This window comes from Austrofundulus limnaeus, unplaced genomic scaffold, assembly GCF_001266775.1.
Source record: "Austrofundulus limnaeus strain Quisiro unplaced genomic scaffold, Austrofundulus_limnaeus-1.0 Scaffold135, whole genome shotgun sequence".
NCBI classification, from domain to species: domain Eukaryota; kingdom Metazoa; phylum Chordata; class Actinopteri; order Cyprinodontiformes; family Rivulidae; genus Austrofundulus; species Austrofundulus limnaeus.
Window position 1 is genome coordinate 1,125,008 of NW_013952537.1, and position 19,986 is coordinate 1,144,993.

Sequence of the window (19,986 nt, forward strand, 5' to 3'; positions counted from 1 at the left end):
TTTACATAATTCTCAAATTCGAATTACATAGTAATTTATTTAAATTATTTTGGTTAAGCAACTAGCTGTAACACTTCCAGTGTAGCTTGTGAAACTTCCTGCAAGCAAGCCAAATTACTCTGCATTTAATGCATTTCTAAAGTTTATAAAAAATTAGATTTTCCTGAAACAATTTAAAATTTTTGAGAATGGTGGTGTTTTAAGATGACAGCAATCCACTTTTGCCTTGGTCTTGCAAAGCCATTAGCTCATCAGTCTTGTAACAATTACACACTTTCTACAATCTGAAGCTGTTCAAGGATCCATCTAAAACAGGTAATATATTATTTGTTCATAGCCTTTCCAAAAACACTTCAAAATATCTTAATTACCCCTTTAAGTAGAAAAAAAAAAAAACTATACCCAATGTATTTGTGACTTCTATTAAACATTGTTTTTTCAGGTTACGACACTTTCCTTTCAGGTGTAAAGGAAATTTGACTTATTTTTGCTGCTTTCTGTGTTCCTTCTCAAAATCCTAGATAAAAAATAATAATAAAAAAAAAGAACATTAATGTTTCTTTCCCTCTCAGTCTTGACCTTCTTCCAAGGTCTTGACACTTTTACATAGCACCTTACAAATGTTAAGTCGCAATTAATGTGTCCATTGCTTCCCKTTTCAAGTGTCTCTTCCTGTTCCCTCGTCAGTGACAGTCACAGGGGAAATACTCCTTCTGAGCTCTTTTTTCCCCTTTTCTCCAGTCATCCAGAGGCAGTAGAAGATGAAGACAGAATCAGGCATCCTTCTTATTTTCCAGTTTTTTGGCACATGAGGAGCCTTCTGACGTCAGTGGTCTCTGACTTCCTTTTTCAGATACAAGCAGTTGTTTCACAACTCGATTCCTGGCTCATATTKATAAATGTGTGTACTGTATGTGTGCATGTAAACAAGTATGAAAAGAGATGTGGACACAGTCTTTTCTTTAATAACGCAATTCAAGTCTTAGTGGAAATGTGAATGTGGTGGCACAGTTCAGTTCCTATCTAAACATGGCTCTCTGGTTCTCCGGTTTATTATTTGTAAGCATGTGYGTTCAGTTTGTTCGCTCGCCAGTTTGTGTCTGTGTGTTCGTACAAGAGAAACGCCGAAGAATTTTTATATTAAACACGCAGCACATCACATAACCAGTAAAGATTCAACAGTCTGTTTTTTTTTTTTAATGAGATCAGAATAAAGCGCATGTTGACTATTTACAGGTCTGTACAGCAGGTGTGTGTGTGTGTGTGTGTGCGTGTGTGGGGGTATGTGCGTATGTGAGCATGTGCTTTCCTGTTTGTGGTCTGAATGTAAAGGTGACTGGGAGTCGAGTGGTGCGAAGGACCAGAAAGTCAKCGTACAAGTCCAAGAGGAGAAGGAAATATCTGACAAACAGAAGGAGAAATTGTGTAGAGGCTTTCACGTTGCTGTGCATTGTGGGTACATGAGCTGATCCATCAGTGGTACTGGAATGAACAGCTGAGTGAAGATTTTAAACGAAGAGGAGAAGAAATAGTGACCTTCAAGGATGATTTTCCTTTTTTAAGATAACAGTAGGAGATTAGTCAGTTAATTTTCTAAACGCAGTCATTTGCATTGATTGAAGAGTTCCGACTTGATGTGCTGTTTCTGAAGAAATGTTGGTGAAATAAATCAGGCTTGTACGAAGTGGGCTCCTAAATGCACTTAGTTGAGCTCTGGCATGAGCGCTGAGTCGAGTCTGGCTTTTGGCTGCGAGAACAGGATTGGGGCAGTGCCGAATTGAAGTGGTCTCTARTGGACCGAGGACTGTGGTCGGGCGGCGGGGTGAGGTCGGCTGGCAGGATCCAATTGGTCATTAGGAACAGAGCGGCGATTCTGGTCCGGTCGGTTGGTGGCCAGGTACTTTGCTCTCATACTGGAGGTGTACTAAAAAGAGAGAGAGAGGGGGGGGGGGGCACAGAAGAAGAGAGGGAGCACAAGAAAGGAAAACAATGAGTAGTGAAGAGGAAGAGACAGAAATACCAAGAAAGGACAAAAAGAAGACAGGAAAACCATGATGGAAAAAGACAGATAGAGAGATAAACAGAAAAGAGAGATCATGTGACCAGTCATTTGGACAGCCAGGGTTTGATTCCAACAGTCATTCATTATTGATTAGGTCTGATTAGATCTACATGATGTTGTTAAATTGGCAGATGTGATTTGGGTTTAGTTAGTGCTCTATTTTCTGATGCAGTAGTAGGTTAGCCTTGTATGAGTTAGTGGTCTTGTGTTGAGCACCTTAGTAGTTACAGTAGAAGGTTTGTGCTTTTCACATCACTGTAGACAACAGAAGGTCAGCAGTGCACTGAAGGCGAACCAGTCAACAGCCTCCTGTCTAAAAAATGGTTAACTTTATTTCCAGCTGCAAAGGTTTAACAGTGTAGGCAGGAGATTAATGCTACTGAGGCTGTTTAGAGGTGAAAAGTGACGAAGTAGGTAGGGTCTCCCATGACAAACAGGCCTTGAGGGAGGGTCAGAACAGATTGTTCACATATTGGACTTCTGTGCTAGGCATGGGTTATCCATAAGGAACACCACATTCAAACATAGGGTGGTCCATACCTGTACTTGGTACCAGGCCAGCATAGGCCAAGGTTTGATGATACAGTATTGATGATGATTGATTTTTTTTTAATCGTGTCATCTGACCTGTGGCCCTATGCCTTGGACACTCGAGGGAAGACAAGGGCAGAATTTTCAACCAAAGCTGTATTTGCCCAAAGATGCTGATGGCTCTGGATGTTATGGGGCTGTCATGGTGGTAGACCGGGGTGGTAGTTCCCATTTTTAAAAAGGGGGACTGGAAAGTGTGTTCGATCTGTCGTGGGGTCACACTTCTTGCCCTCCTTGAAAAAGTTTACTCCAGTGTGTTGGAAGGAAGGCTCCGACTGACTGTGGGACCTTAGATTCAGGAGGAGCATAGTGGCTTCCATCCTGGTTGTGGAACAATGGACAGGATCTTCACCTTTGCTCTCTAGCCAAGAATTGTTCTGTGGACCTGGAGGTTTATGACTCCTCCTAAAGGTATTCAGAGAGGGTTGCTACAGGAGTATGGGGTGTCTGGGTGGATATTAAGAGCAATCCAGCCCTGTATAACCAAAGCAGGAGCTGTGTCCACATTCTTGGCACAAAGTTGAGTTCATTCTCTGTGTGGGATGGACTCTGCCAGAGTTGTCCCTTCTTGTCTCTGATCTTGTTTGTGGTGTTCATGGATAGGATCTCAAGGGTCTCATCTCTGCTTAATGCAGATGATGTGGTTCTGTTGGCGTCTTCGGGCCAAGACCTTCAGCAAGGACTGGGGTGATTCACTGCAGAGTGTGAAGTGGCTGACTCTGAGGCCATGAATCTTGACTGGAAAGGGTGGAATGCCACCTCTGGGTTGGAGGGAGTCTATGCCTCAAGGAAAGGAGGCAATATTTAGGATAGAGAGGGAGATGGCTCGACGGATTGGGTTCTCATCCTCAGTGATGAGGGTGTTGCCTGGTTAGTTAGGGTGAAGAAAGAGCTGAGTCGAAAGGGAAAGCTCTTGATTTACGTTCCAACACTAACCTATGGTCATGAGGTTTGGATCATGACTGAAAGAACAAGAATGAGCACCTCCCTTTAGAGGTGTTCTGGGCACGTCCCACTGGTAGGACGCCCCTGGGAAAAACCCAGGGGCTGTCATCTTTGGCCTGGGAAAGCCTTGTGGTCCCCTAGGATGAGCTGGAATGTGTCAAATAAGAGCGGGATGTCAGAGTTTCTCTCCTGGACTTGTTGCCTCCGCGACCCGACTATGCATAAGCAGTCGAAGATGGAGATGGAAATGGAGGTGACGAGGCACAGAAACAGCTGACACATACACCTTGACTAGAAGATGCACACATAGACACAGTGTGGGAACAGGGGGGAGGGGAGGCAGGACCTTTAGAGGTTTGGGCTTGTATTTGTTTGGACAGAAGAATTGTCAAAAACATCACTGAGCTCGACAGCAGTGTTTCAGTCAGGCGACACAGAGCAAAGAACATATTTAAAACATGTTAAATAGTCATAATAACAGATTTGTTCAGTTGTTCTCAGTCCATAGCATTGTTATGGACAATTTGTTCAGCTGATTTTTGTTGATAGAAAACTTTCACTACTACAGGCCCAGCAGTTCAGAGTCCAAAACACAACAGACAGTACTTGGATTTAACAAAAAGTGTTAAAAAAAAGGCACGTGGTCAGTATATTCTCCTCACATATCACTTACAGCCATATTGAAACTAACCGGACTCACTACATCAGAAATAGAGGCTAACTTTGTGCTTCATATGACACATTATGAACATATCTAATCAATAAACTCCCTCCTTTGGTGCAAGTGCAAATGATACCAACAACAGGGTTCTTTTTAAGCTTCACGTCTTCCCTGGCTGCCAAAATGACCTTTGTGAGGGCGATCCATGGTCACGGTCTAGTTTGAGCACAAATGACACTTGCAGTGGTGTAGGGAAAGAGCAATACCTTCCAATATCCACACACAGCATGCCATGAAACATCAGAGATCAGATGGTACATAACTCACACCATCATTACAGGTAAAGCAACGAAACGTAATCTCTGTGGTTTAAAATTTTCCCAGCTGTGCTGTGGGCATTGGAAGACAGCAGGCGGGAGAGTGTGATCTAAAAAGTGTGCACTTACAGAGGGTGGAGGGGACTCCCTGCCAATCAGGGGGGTGTTCTCACACCGAGGGTTCTGAAAGTTTGCGTTCTGGCTCCTGCATTGTAAAATAAGAGGTTACTGCATGTGGTCACCCTGCCACTGAGCTCCTGATCTGCTGCTGATATCTGAACTGCTCATGAAGTCTCTGACAAATGCCTTTTGTTATATAAACCTCAGTATTAGAGTTAGAATTAAAAAGAACTTGAGCTTGATATCCTAACAAGATGTTATTTTTGAATAGTGTAAAATATAAATAAATAAAATTCTTACAAGGTTTCAATGGACTATGAGAGAAGAGCCAAATAAAACTGGTCTTGGGCACATGAAGTGTTCAAAATATGTTGGTAATTGTTAGGATAACATTGCAATCACTGCACTAATGTGGTGTAAATTTGAAAAAAATAAAAAATACATTTTAGGTAAGGTCCAAAACATTTTTTGCTAAGTTAATTAGAAGCCAAAAAAGCCCCACTTACTTTTGTTTATATTACTATTTTAGTTTGTTTGATCAATCCTAGAAACTCAGACTGATGTTGTATATGTTGGGGAAATGCAAAATAAAAAGAAAATATGAGTTGTCAAATTAACGAAAGAAGAAACTGAACAATTACAAGAATTTTCAACTCAATTGTTTCTAAATTGTTGAGTTATTCAAACATATTTCCACAACTTTTTTAAACTAACAAATAATAATAATCAATGTTCATCACTGCTCAATTTTTGGTTCTTTCACCTATAATGTCTAATTATCATTACAGGACAACCAAATTCAGGAACTATTAAAAACAATTTCTTAAAAAAACAAAACGTTGTGCTGAACACTAAAAAAAATAAGTAAAATAGTACAGTATTTAGGATATAGGACAARTTTCAGTCTAGTTTTTATAATATTCTGGTATAAAACAGAACTATAATTTGGCTAATTTCCTCCACAATACTTTGGATATATTATCACCAAACAATCAGTCAATTATTTTAATCACCTTAAACCTGAAAGTCATTTGATATGACTAATGTGGTCCATCAAAGAGAAATCATAATCTTTTGAATTTCAGCAACTATGTATGGCCTATTTCCTGATTCAAAGCTCTGCAGAAAACAATAGATTAGCTAAAAGAGCGATACAAGCTGAGACTTCTGTGCTTATTTGTTTCTCTACTTTTTGTGTACTAATTCTGACCCATGGCAACAACACGTTGCATGCAAGGTGAAATTACGATTCTTTTTATGATTGGAAAATCAAATCACTTTTTTTGGTGTTCTTAACAACTTTATGGAAATATTGTGAGAATAAATGGGCAGGCTTGCTACCACAAGAAACAGCTAAGGAAAATTTGAACTAAGGTTTTTTTTTGTGTGACAAATATTACTGAAAGACAAATCACATTCGACATGGGAGCTATTAACAATAAAATAACTATTCTTATAGTATTATATCACAAGAAGTGAATCAAATTATGCCTCTAGCTTGGGATACAGGGGGTAAGCATTAGCTACATGTGGCACAGAGATTCTGCCAGCCTCTAGCCAGCGGTGGGTGCTAACTCACATGTATTCAGTGACGGGGGCATTGCTGACAGTGTGGGCTGTAGCGGGCAGGCTAGCTTCGCTACCGTAGCTGGAGCCACAGCTGTAGAGACTGGGCATGTGAACGCGGTACAGGTTATCGTGCACACCGCCACGTGATGCGCCCGACTCGTCTTCTCCATCCTCCTCATCCGTCCTTTGATTGGTCAGGTTAAGAGTGGGGGGCATGAGAGGGCATGATGGATAAGAGGGAGGAGGGTGGGGAAGGTAGAGGGGAGGGAGATCCGAGAGAGACAACAGAGTGTAAACAAGTGGTTGAAGAGGAGGTTAGGAGAGGGAAGGAGCTCCCCGGATACACAAGACTGTGTGAAGCCATGACTCAAGCCCCAAAGGAGCTGAACACGAAGAAACGAATCATTGGCGGCATTCACCTACGAAACACATCCACTACAAATRCCAAGGAGTCCAGGCTGGACTCAGGAAATTCAATGTATTTCTATGTGATGTTCGTTAAGATCAAACTGGAAGACAACCATGCAGTAATTTCCTTCGCAACGTCATCCTTTATTAACAGAGTGGTTTGGCTCCTGGTTTTACCGACTATGATGAAATGTCCAACCAAAATCAAAATTTAGTAAGAATTTTTACCGATATAATTTGTGCGCTTTGGTGTGCTCTATGAAAAATAAGGCAAAAATAAACAAATAAACAGTAAAATTAAAAAAAATCAGGCAAAACTGAAAAAAATGGCTGAAACCATTTTTCTGACATAAAATGGTCAAAAATGTAAAACGGCCAGCGATGTAACAGAATGGCATTAAAAAAAAGACTAGTGCTGATTTGGAAGTTGGATCTCTGGCTACAGAAAGGGACTGGATCATTCACAAAATACTATGTAGATTTGTCAACATTTTCAAAAACACCTTTCCTTGCTGTTTTTTTAATTTTAAATTTTTTTTTATTGTTGCTTCAATATCAGCAATAAAACCACATCAGAGTGAAAATGTTTTTACTATATTTGAGTTTACAGAGACAGTGAGGAGGAGGAGATGTTTCTACTCTGTCCTACCACCAGAGGGAGATGTTTGGCTCTTTCAGTGAAAATTAAGCTTAGCTGTACCATTCAAGCTCTGTAGGAGTCTGCTTAAAAAAATCCATCAAAGTGAATGATTAATCAGAGACAGAACAATTCACTATTTAATACCTGCTGGGCCATAAACTTGTTCTGCCTGTGATCCAAACACCACAGGTGCAGCTGTGTTGTATTATTCTAATATCTTATCAGAGTAAAACCCATCGATTTTATTACTGAGTTTAGTCGTTGTAATGGGCTGATTATCTGACCACGGGGGTCGTTCAGTTTTCTCAGTTTCCACAATCATTTGCTGAAGCCCAAAACATTTCCAAATCAGGACAGGGAGAGAGAAGGCAGGGAAGGAACAGAAGGAGGAAATGGGGCACAGAATTTAAAGAAAAAAAAATGCGTGGTGACATATTGTCCAACACGACGCTGGTGCTCCAAGTCCACAGGGGAGAAAAGCAAATCAGAGATGTGTACAAACAAAGAAACAAACCATCGGCCAAACTGGCGGAGCTAAAGGCAGACAGTGAAATAAACAAGAGAAAACTGCAGAGATGCAAAGACAGGCGGGAAGACGTACAAAGAAATACAACAGTTTGGGAAGAAAATGCACCTAAACCAATGACATGCATGGGCACCAGGTGGATTTCATTATGAATCTTTCTGCTGTCTTTCAATCCAGTTTTTTGATTCACTTAGACGATAAGAAGTTAGTAACATGCCAGTCATTAGTGCACAAGTTAATAACACATGGATTTAGGTGTTTAAAAGGGTACTGTCTTGCCAATACAAGGGTTTTCCATTGCATCATATGACTCAACTCAACATTTCTCTGCTTAGCTTCCCAGTGTAGCTAGAATCCCCTCAACGTGGGTGGGATCAGCTGCTTATCACTGGACACTTTGTGACGCTGACAGAAACAGGACATAAACCTTTCCAGAGTGTGTGCAGATTGGTTGCTGTGCAGAGTGTGTTACCAGCTCTGAGGATAGCAATATTACCACCAAGCACGAGTTTTTCCTCTCAGTTTATAAACCCAGACTCACRCAGTAAACACAGGCCTCCTGTTTGGTAACTGAGCTGAGCCACGCTATGCAAAGGAAAACGTGCGTGACGAAAAAAAAACGCGGCTGTGCGTGCGTGATACCTCTTCCTCGGCCAAGTATGTGGCACGCTGCACACGATGGAGGAGAACATCAGAGCCGTGACGAAGGAGAAGAGAACCAGGTAGATGAGACCCTCCACCCCATCATAACACAGCCCGGTCAACGCTTGGACGTAGTCCTTCCAAACGAGGAGAGGAGAGACATCAGCTTGGACTTTCAATGATGATTAAACCGTTAAAGAAAACACAAAGTGACTCACCATGTGTAGGCTGCGACAATCCACGAGAGCAGTCAGCTGGTGCAGACCGACCTCGGTAGAGTTCAGCACGGACTGGATCTGTTCGAGACTTTCCTGCGCACACACAAACACACATTCAACATGCGCTCAAATTTAAAAGATATCCTCTTTTACCAACATGTACACACAAAAGATGAATACGTGAGTGGCCATTTTAAAGGAGGGTATTATTTTCCATGCACACAGCCCAGTTCAATGCTACCTCCAGTTGTTATGCAAAAGCTGTATCTATCAAAAGTGAATCTGACTTTGCATCAGGCTTTTTTCCACTGCTAAGTGCGGCTCCACTTGGATCGGTTCTGCTCGGGTGTAGGTGATTTGCCACTGCAACTGTGCCCACGCTCTGCGGGCGGCAGCATCCGTGMAAAGTAGGCGGTAACGTTGTTCAAAAGTGGGTGGAATAATTAACATGGAGGCGCTGAAGCTGCCGTTTATCGTTGCTCAGTCAGTGCTGCAGCTAACTATTGACATAAAAACGTCTTATTATATTTGTTCTGTAAATAATACTCATACCCTGCTACAGCAAACTGTTGCTTATAAATGCAGCAAAACAACACAAAATGATTTTCTTATAAATTAACTTAGTTACTGCACACTTTATTCCTGAGTGAGAGTAAAATATAAGTTATGTTTGGTTTTTTTTCTGATTGTTCTTTTTGATACACGTTGCAGCTGAAGGGAGCAGGAAACACGGTAATCTTGTGGAAAAAAAGACACTGCTATCGACCCCCACCCCCACCCCCAGACCTCTTTTCTGACCAAGGCCCAAAGATATCTGACGAGCAGTAAAAAATCAACAGGAAGAAGAAAATAAAAAGACATTAAATTTGAATGGAGATCAAAGGCGATGGAGAGCCGATGAGAGCAGGACTGAGTTATTAGATCTATGACATTTAACATGTTTGGGTTTTATAGTTAGGGTGTAGTTTTAGAGCATTTACTCTTCAGTTTAGCCAGCTTTAGTGTCTTTTGAATCAAAACGATGAGGCAGTTCTTTTTAAACAAGGAGAAGAGCAGAGGTCTGCAGAGGCAGAACGACACCACACGTGTCTTATTTCTCTCCCCTCGCTCTTGCTGTCAGAATTTTTTTTTTTTCGGAGTGTTTTTACAGCACTTTTTCACCATTTTTCCTATTTTCCACCCAGAGGAACTCCTCCTATTTTCCCCCAAACCAATATGTCAGCCTCCGTCTACAACACGATTACGTGACAAAGTACCCCGCTGTTTGACTTTGAGAATATGAAAACAACTCTACTATGTATAACGGCAACATTGCCCAGTTCTACTGTTATTATGCTGCCAACCACACACACACACACACACCTTGGCACTGGCATAATCACGTGTTGCTGATCTCAGTAGCTCTGCCACATCATCCTGCATCTCCACCAATGCTTTGTGACTCCCTGACAGCCTCTACAAAACAAAGATGCAAAAGAAGCTCACAAACATAAATTATTTGTTAGAATTTGTTTTAATGCRTTATTCTTCCAAATCCTAGAAAAAGAAGATCTCAGAAAAGAGCCACAATACAACTCAATAAAAACAATCGGGAACAACATAATTACCTGCTGGAAGGGATTAGCTTGTCCAGAGCTGCACTTCAGGTAATACTGCAGGATATCTGGCAATGCATCAGTACATAAGTATCAATATAATGTTAGATACCAGTGGAAAATGCATTTGCACAATTTTTTTAAGCCATAAAATATTTGCAGTTTTACTCAGACAAAATGCTACGAGTGCAACATCTGTACTCTGCAAATACAMGATAATAAGCAGGAATTATTAGTGAAAAGAGGAATATGAATCTAGCAGAGGAGAGAGAAAGTGTAATGTAAAAGGGGGGGGGGGATAGAGACAACAAATCAGTTCAGAACGGTACACACAAAAAAATGTGAGAATTCTTTATGTAACACCAGTGAGACGAGCAGGAGGAAAGGCGAGCTGGGAGTGCAGAGCTGCTGATGCATTGCAGCCAGCAGAGAGACGCGAAGAGCTTTCAGATACCCGGATGTCAATCAAACACAATCCCACTGGATATAAGCACACTTGTGCACAAACAAAAAAGAACACACACTCGTTCCTAAAAATAGAACCAAGACTGCTGGTGGAGATTTAACTGTCAGAGTCCCTGGAGTCCAGTCTGCACGTCTTTACTTCAACCAAACATGTTCATATGAGGAACTAATTTCACCCATAATCATAAAAGGGTGTTTATAGTTGATTTAGTTAAATCTACTGTGTGCTGTGTTTGTGTTTTGTCTGCAGACCTTGGTTGATGACGGCGTTTTCTTTGGTTACACTGGTGATGTAGGTATTCGGGGAAACACAGAAGTCACTGGCAGACTGTAAGAGGAGGAGCATACACGAGACATTTGGTTACGCTCGGCGCACGCGCACAGACGCTCCGCCACCGGGTAGAGATTACATCACCGCAGAGCCAGAGAGCTCGGCGGTGTTGCCATGGTTACACTTACGGCAGCAACAGCCAGTTCCAGGCCCAGAGAACCCCAGCTGATTATCAGAGTCAGAACCCCGAGCAGACACACGCTGAAAAAAAAAAGCTTTTAAAAGTCAAGGTTCAGCTCGTGTGACATGCACGCTGCAGATTTAGCACATCCAGTTCTAGAGTTTAATCAGGGATTCATCTGTCCAATGGGAGCAGATTTTGAGGTATGATGCAGCAGAACCTACCCAATCAGAGTGCCTCGAGAGTTTCGTATGAGACCAAAGAGCACCAGGAGACAAATGAGAACATCAAACAGCAGCAAGCCAAGATATCCCAACCATCTATAAATACACAAATGATAAGAGTTTTGCATAGAAATAGAGACAAAAAATAGGATAAAAATAATTTCAATATCCATCAGAAGTAGTTTAAGAATAAGCACCCGTTTCGGATGTTATCATCCATTAAATGGACGTTATTAGACGTTGTCAGTCCCATAGAATGGCTTCAGACTGTCAGTTATTAATATGAGGCATAAAGCCACTAAGGTTAATTTTAGAGAAAATGACATGGGCTACAATAAAGTAGACCAGAATCCAGCGGTTGCAGATTGTTGCCTTCCAACGTATATGGCACTGGTAACCCACTAGGGGGCACTGTCACGACAGTATGAAGCCAGTCTAGTCGGGACAGTCTGAAGCCATTCTATGGGACTGATAACCGCTAATAAAATCCTTTTAATGGACTGATAACATCCGAACCAACTGGAATAAGGCTGATTATTACTAAATATAGACCACAGCTTCCATCTGTCAAGGTAACAATCAGATTTCTATYTCTTTTTAATTTTTGTTATTTTTCAATGTTATTGCCACTGCAGGATGTGGTGAGTGGCTTTAACATGCTGCTCACTATTCCAAAACAGCGATTTATGCTTATATGTGTTATCCACAAGTAAAATGTCAAAATATTCAAAATGTCCATGAAATACTTTTTCTAACTGTTGCTTCTACACACCTGTAAAAGTCAAATGCCTCCGTTTTTTGAGCCAAGTCCTCCAGGGAGATGTCAGTGTTGGACCAGAAGGGAACATCAACCATCAGCCTCACCAGCTCATCTAGCTGTCCCTGCAGCTTCTGGACAATGGCCACAAAGTCTGTCTGATCCTGGAACGTTGTCTCTAGCTGGACCAAGTTTTCCTCCACCGTCTGGTTTAAGGCCTGGGCGTTGTCCGACACCTGGAGACAAAAATGGAAAAAAGTGTCTTCTAGAGTTTATCATTAAGGCCAAATGTTAGRCAGTCTAGCTGACAACTCACCAGCTTCTCCACCCCAGATACAGTGCGGTTGGCATGACGGAGGGAGTACGCCAGTCGACTGGCTCCATCACTCGACTCCCCGTTTCCGTAGAATCCTACAGCAATGCCAGCGCTGGGGGAGAGAAAACAGGAAGCATCATATCGGGGTGCCGACAGTTTGGCGATATTGTTTGAGCATCGTCGTCGCAATGTAAATGTGCACAATAGTCCCTTTGCAGGTGTTGCGATGTAGGAGGCAAATTAAATCAACATGTAAACTATTGACCTTTAGTTAACCAGGCAAATCCCATTCAGATCGCAGATCTCTTTTTTTTTGGAAGGCCTGGACCAGAAGACAGCCTATTGCAGAGACTCTTAACCCATAGGTCGCAGCCGAGCGCCACCTTGAGGGCCTCAAAAGAACAACAGTTTTTAACTTCGGGCCTCAGAGGGCCACGGGAACGCATTGATTTTGAATAAGTTGCAATATCCTTTCTCACCACTAGTAGCAGTAGTGTGCCACTCAGTTGTTTTACAACTTTTTTAATATGTAGAAGTAGAACCTTAAAAACCTGCCGAGAATGGAAACCTATTTTAAATGAAAAGTAAAAGCAAAAATGAAAGTAACTCATCAAAAAACACCAAAGTTTGTCACTAATATGAAGTGCAGCTTCTGTTTTTAACCATGCAATATTTTTAAAGTTCAAAACATTGTCAAATACAGTTGCAGATACAAATATATTTTAACTTGCACTTTAAATTAATTTTTGTAGTTTATTTTTAAACATTTTGAATGTATTTTAAAGGAATTTTAAACTTGTCAAAAAGCTGTTTTTATCATTGTTTGTCACTAATATGAAGAGCAGCTTCTGGTTGCAAAAGCTTAAAAATGCTATATTTTCATTTGTAGTTTCTCAAATACAGTATACCTATACTGGCCTATTGTACATTTTTAGTCTGTGGGGAAAACTGGAGTACCCAGAAAAATCCACGTAAGCACGAGGAGAACATGCTAACTCTGCACAGAAAGACCCCAGGTCTGAAAAGGGGATCGAATCTAGGAACTTCTTGCTGTGAGGCATCAATGCTAAGCACCGTCGTGTTACCACAAGTCATTGCACAAAATGGTTGTGTGTTACGGCTTTAATTTTAACGGGTTGCTTCTGCTGGCAAAAGTGAGCCGCTTCGTATCAACAAAGACAACTTTCATTTTGATGTAGAACTTCTGGGACAACTATGGCAGCGTCTTTCGGACAACTGTTGACCATGAATTCTCAAGCTGTGGATGAGGACAATGACGTTCTTGACAAAAACAAGGAGGAAAAGAGGTAAAATAYGGTTTAGCATGAATGCTAATATATTTAGCATGATGGAAACAGAAACTAAGCTCAACAAAAAGACAACATGTTAACGCAATTCACTTTTGTGCATGACAGAAGGAAACATGTTCTCAGGTCCCAATAATACCAACTAATAAAGAACAAGAATAACTCTCAAATACAGACAAAAACATTTTTGTAACATGCACAAAAAGAGGTAAGATCAGGGCAGGTTTATTGTCAACAAGATGGCAACATAACTTAAARTGTTATTCAATTCCATTATTTTTTCATACAGTATGTACACAAAATAAATCACAGGGTTAGAAAAAAATCACAATGTCAGTTTTTCAAATATTGTGCAGCCCTAACCAGCACACACACACACACACACAATAAACCAAAGCACTGATAGTGAAACTGTTAGGTGCAGTTCATCAGGTAACCAGCAATGGGCAGAACTGAGGTCTCCGATTTGTGCTTTGGTGTCATCCTATAGCCGCAGGCAAACGCAAGGCTACCAGGAATAATTCACACACAAAGTCTGCACAATAACTGGGTCACCAGACTGCAAATAATGTGATTCCTCTGCAGCACTGTGCTCACATTCACACTCAGTGCATGCTACAATATTAGGGGGTCCTCACACAAATGCCCTTTCTCCCAAATCTATGTACTCCCTAATTATGTTAGCATTGCATTGAACCCTATAAACTCCACAGAAATCATTGTTACCATTCAGTTTAGTCTTATCTAATCTTTTTCCCCACCTCCACACACCCCCTCCCTATTATACTTTTACTGTCTCCAGCACTGTGAAGCTTGTGATCCCTCCCCACCATCCCTTTGTGTGCTTTGAGTATGCATGTGTGTACTGTACACCCTGTACTGCTGCTGCTGTCTACATGCGCTACAGGATTTGTAGGGAGAAATTTATGGTCATTGTTAAGTCAATTCATTCTAGCTCATTAGATCTGTAAGAGCCGTGTTACATCTGTCTTCACGGTGTATGCACGAGTCTGTATGTAGGAGTTTTACGATGCACACAAGACATACCCTATGATGTGCTTTCTATGTTGATATACATCATGTTTATTTCTATATCTACCCCTGCCTCCCACCACCTCACATGCATCCTCCACATAATCTCACTTAAACATTAAATCATTTTCCTGTTATGTCCTTTCAGCAAGCCTTTTCCATCCTAATCCATTTCTCCTACCATGAATCTTATCTTTAATACCTGCTCACCTTATCTGAGGACCTTTAATAGCTGAAACAGCTTAGGATACACGACCAATATTGAATCCATAAACTAGGCAATAAATGAGCGGAGCTAGCAAATGCTAGTCTGCTTAGTTTTAAGGGGGGAAAAATCACAAATTGCTGAGCCAGGTGTTTTTGAGGGACTGCGAGAACATTGGGCCTCATGCAAGAACCGTTCATACGCACAGATTTGTTCTTAAATTGTGCGTACGAGTGATTTAGGAGAATTTGTGGCATTCACCAATGTTTTCGTATTCTACGATTTTTTTCAGATACGAACAAAATTCACGAGTGGTCCAGACCTGTCGTTTATTTTACGAGCAGTCAGTCTGCTTTTATCCAGACGGGTTTTCTTCACTAATAACTTTATATTTCGTTAGTTTGAAGATATTTTGAGTTGAAAATAAATCACACTCCATAATTATGTTGACAATTGGCTATTTTGCTTGAATTAGAGTTATAATTTTAAATGTAATAATTTAGACTAACAATATAAATTGTCCGTTAGTCCGTTTTCCACCGCTTATCTGGGATCAGGTCTCAGGGGCAGCAGCAGAGAGACCCCGCTCTCACCAGCGACACTTTCCAGCTCGTCCTGGGGGACTCAAGACGTTCCCAGACCAGAGGGGATATATGATCAAGTCCTGGATTTTCTCCAAAGTGCCAGACTTATTTTGAAAACATTTTAAAATGCTTATTTCAAACCCGCATCTGAGACCACCGCAGCGCGCGCGCGGGGGGGTTACGGTGCGCAGCGCTGCGCTGCGGCTTCTGAATAAATGAAAATGATTTAACACAGTTGTTTATACTTTTAGCAGCTCTTTTTATCCCACAGCTGACCTGCTAAAAATGACAGATTTTCTTTTCTGGATCTCTGACAGACGGACTTCAATCTCTGAACTCGTAAAGTTTTTCTTTTAAGTTTTCGCTGCCATTTTTATGAATGGACACTTCCTGATATCTGAGGCAGGAATCATAGCCTTATATGGTGTATTTGGGGTGGTAATTATGCTAATCTCCTCTCGCGTGCACGAGCAGCTGGATAGAACAGGTGGGAATTTACGCAGCTCATTTACGCACGTTTCCTGAAGATAGAAGAGTTTGTTGAATCTGACGTGACATGTTCGTACGAACCCTTTGTACGAACAAAAGTARGAGAAATTTAGGATAAAAATASGAACATGTTCTTGCATGAGGCCCATTGCTTCTATCATAATCCAAAGGTTTTCAGGTGGTTTTGTATTTTCCTTTTGTTCTGATTTTCACAATAAAGTATTATGTATATTTATGTTCCCAACTTTTTGTTTTCCTTCCTTAGTCAATGTGGTCTCTCTGATTTTACTGTGCCACCACGCTCTGCTTCAGATATTTTTATTTAATTCGTGGGACATTCTAATTGAAGCACCATGTTTTTTTTTGTTTGTTTTCTTTAAGAAAGAAAAGTGTTTTACCTACACCTGCCTGGTAGGGGTGTAACGATACATCGATCTATATCGATATATCGATTTGAATGGTTCATGATTCAGTTATAACGAGGCAAAATGAAAATATCGATCTAGATCATCATCATATACTCGATGTGAATTGATATCATATGCCCATCTAACACAGTCATTGTGTTAGATGGGCATATGATATTGCATTACATCAATCGCAGACATGTGAATCGAACTGAGTCAAAATCATATCATGACAGACTTTGTGTTATCGAGAAATATCGAATCGTCATCCAACATATCGATGTAATATYGTATCGTGATAAAGCTGGTGATTTACACCCCTACAACCTGCCTGTCTGCCTGCATCCCAACTCATAAGGAAAAAATAAAGGTAGAGCTGTGTTTTATTTTTGCATCTGCACTGTAAAGAATTTGATGTTGGATTTACTTAACCATGTTATGTCAACTGGTCCCACTTAACTGAGTTGAGTAAATTCAAAGCAAGATACCAGTTTTTTTTAACCAAAGARCATATTGCTTTGAATTTACTCAACTCAGTTAAGTAGAACCAGTTGACATAACAAGGTTAAGTAAATCCAACATTTCATTTTTAGATTGTGTTTCTTTTAGTTAAAATAAACTGACATCATAAACTAAAAACGCTTTGCTGTCAAAAATGTTGCTGTCAGTCAAAAATGGGTTTATAACGTGTTCCAAGCTGAAACCACAACAATTTAAATGAATAAAAGCCGTGTGTAGTGAACACTGGGTGCAGCAGTGCAGTCAACTAAACAATGTTTTATTACAGAGCAGACAAACTGATCTTTCGTCCAGACAAAAGATCACCACAAACTATTGATTACTGTAAAAAAAAGGATCACTTTTACAATGTAAGAGAACCAGCTAATCATTACCGACAAATTTGCACCAATAATTTGTTTTTGTACCTTTAATTGGTAATCTAATGACAAAATACTATTTCAAAATTTCCATTTACAAAAATCAGGTTAATAATATTGGAATTTATTCATAGCCATCTAAATAATCAATAATCTAAAAGCTTATTTACTGCAGACAGTATTGATTGAGATTATCTTTTTTTTATAAATAAAAAAGATTGTTTTGACAATGAAATGTCAGAACGTGAGAGCAAAAAAGTCCTTGTTAATTCATTTAAAATCCTCTTTTAAAGTTTTGCCTTCAAGTCTATTCATTTCATTCCATTCTTCAGCGAAGAGCTATTTAACCTTTAACTCAAACAAATCAATACTAATCAAGTCTGTTGACTGCTTTTTAATGTGGGTCAAGTCCTCCCAGCTGATGTGAGACTTTGCCTTATCCAATGTGAACATACTTCACACAAATGAAGGAAGTCCACATGTTGTGAGCACGGAATCAGAAATAAAACATGACGTCATGTTAAAACTGTGGACAAAGACTCGAGTGCACGTGCAAGAAGGCACCGACACAACCACGCAACGAAGCTCTGATCCATATTAACTATTTAGTGGGAATATTATTAGGAACCATAAAATATTAAAAACCTACAAAAAAAAACCCTTTTGGCTGGAGAGATGCACACACAGACACACACAGATGGCTTCCCATGACTGTATAATTCATTTCTCCTCTCTGTATCAAATCTGCTGCTGTCTCCATGGCAACCTTTCTGGGCCAAGACGAAGGACCAACTGAGGGAAAATAATAAATGAAGGCAGAGTGCTGAAAGAGACGGAGGAGTGCGAGGGAGAGAACATGGAAGAGAAGTAGAAAAGTGATTAAGGCAACGGAAAGAGGAAAACTTTGCGTGTCTGTTAAAGGGTCTGTGTTTGTGTGTCCAGAGGCACACACAGGTCAGCATCTGGGGTGAGAACACACACTTTTCTGCTGCTTGCTCGCTTGGGTGAAGAAGCTCCGAGTGCACACACACAGAGTCAGACAAACACAAACAACTGAGTGGAACCATCTGGCACTTTACCAAATATACTTCAGACTTAAAGGGCCAATATTATGTGTTTCTCAGGCATATATTTAAATACTATGCCATAATAAAGTGCCTATGTCACCTTTAGCTGTTATTAAAATGCTGTTTTATGTTTAAATACAAAATAAACTTATCTTCTCATCACTTCCTCTTATAAACTCCTTGAAATTTGCCTCTGTCTCTTTAACAACCACCTTCTGCTTCTGTCCCGTCCATTTCAGTGCGGGGGGTTCGCGGGGGGTGTGCTGAGAATCTTGGTCAGAACACTTTCAAAAAGGGATTTTACATCTTAAAGAGTTTTACTTACTGACCAAAATTAAAGGCTAGCATTCCTTAAAGAAATGCAAAATATTACTAAAATCATTCTGTGCTGTGAAGGAACACTTCTAATGTGATCAAACCTAGCAAATGTTTTGAACAGTTTCATGCATTATTTTGAGATATTGCAAGTTGTGGAAACATTCAGCGAAATGTGACTCTTAACTACAGTGCATGGTAATGTGACTAAATTATAACCACAGTTTTTTTTTTACTTACGCTGATTAGCTGTGGAGGGCATCTTGGATTGGACTGACTCAAATAGTTAAAATGTTGTAGATTTAATGTACATCTAATGTCTACTTCCTGAGTGTTTCATGAAAATACACCCTGTAGTTCAGTCAGTGACTTTCTGAGTGTCTGATATAAATCCTCCCACTGGTTCATGAGATATTTTGCTAACACTACAGGCATACTCACACATACACAAGCTATATATATATATATATATATATATATATTCGCAGGCAATAATAAACTTTGGATTAACAGATAAAAAAACATTGCATGACTCACATCTGTGCATCAGCAGTTTGAATGTTCTGGAAAGAGTTTTCTTTCTCCTCAGTGGTCTGTGTATTTATGAAGGGTGAATGTTGAGCTCTCTAATTAAACACACTTAAAACTACTTCTGCTGTGCTGAGATATAATTACTGACAAATGATATACAAAAACCTAAATGACAAATCATTTCAGAGTCAGCTGTCAGCAATTACAAGCATTTCCCTGTGTATAAATAAGCACAGAAACAGAGCTGGCCTGTTAGCACAGCAGAGCACAGAACTGTGTCAGAGTAAATTAGACCAACTAGTTCAGGTTATACTGAAGAAATATTTCAAACATTGTTAGGTGAATGTCAAAGAGTCTAGGTGACGGGGCAGAGGACAAACCTATGATCAAAAGTGTCACATCCTACATGTTTGTAAAGCTAAGCAAAGCAGTTTCTATCCAACAGCAGTTACGACTTCCAAACGCACATGGTTAACTCGGTAACACTATGGTTATGTTCAATAATGTTCACCTGACACTTTGATACGGACACTCTGTTATGGCTGCTATTGTTGTTGTTTTTTTGTTTTTTGTTGGTTTTTTTTACATTTTTTTTATCTTATCTTACCTTACTTTTTAAATATTTTTCTACCCCTTATTTTTATCTTTTTTAATGTTCTGATT

At 40.2% G+C, this 19,986-nt stretch overlaps 1 protein-coding gene across 1 annotated transcript in view; it reads right to left on the reverse strand.

Annotated features, from left to right (window-relative positions):
- Positions 1-266: 266 nt before the first annotated feature.
- Positions 267-19,986, reverse strand: part of LOC106522723 (protein tweety homolog 3) — a 30,383-nt gene continuing 10,663 nt past the window's right edge. The window contains exons 4-15 of the mRNA XM_014015858.1: positions 12,509-12,620; positions 12,208-12,428; positions 11,436-11,531; positions 11,219-11,291; positions 11,012-11,087; positions 10,307-10,362; positions 10,062-10,154; positions 8,700-8,792; positions 8,482-8,618; positions 6,276-6,449; positions 4,706-4,781; positions 267-1,924 (exon numbers count right to left, since the gene is read on the reverse strand). Coding sequence (XP_013871312.1) covers positions 1,790-1,924; positions 4,706-4,781; positions 6,276-6,449; positions 8,482-8,618; positions 8,700-8,792; positions 10,062-10,154; positions 10,307-10,362; positions 11,012-11,087; positions 11,219-11,291; positions 11,436-11,531; positions 12,208-12,428; positions 12,509-12,620 — 1,342 coding nt within the window. The 3' untranslated portion in view covers positions 267-1,789. The remainder of the gene's footprint in view (positions 1,925-4,705; positions 4,782-6,275; positions 6,450-8,481; positions 8,619-8,699; positions 8,793-10,061; positions 10,155-10,306; positions 10,363-11,011; positions 11,088-11,218; positions 11,292-11,435; positions 11,532-12,207; positions 12,429-12,508; positions 12,621-19,986) is intronic.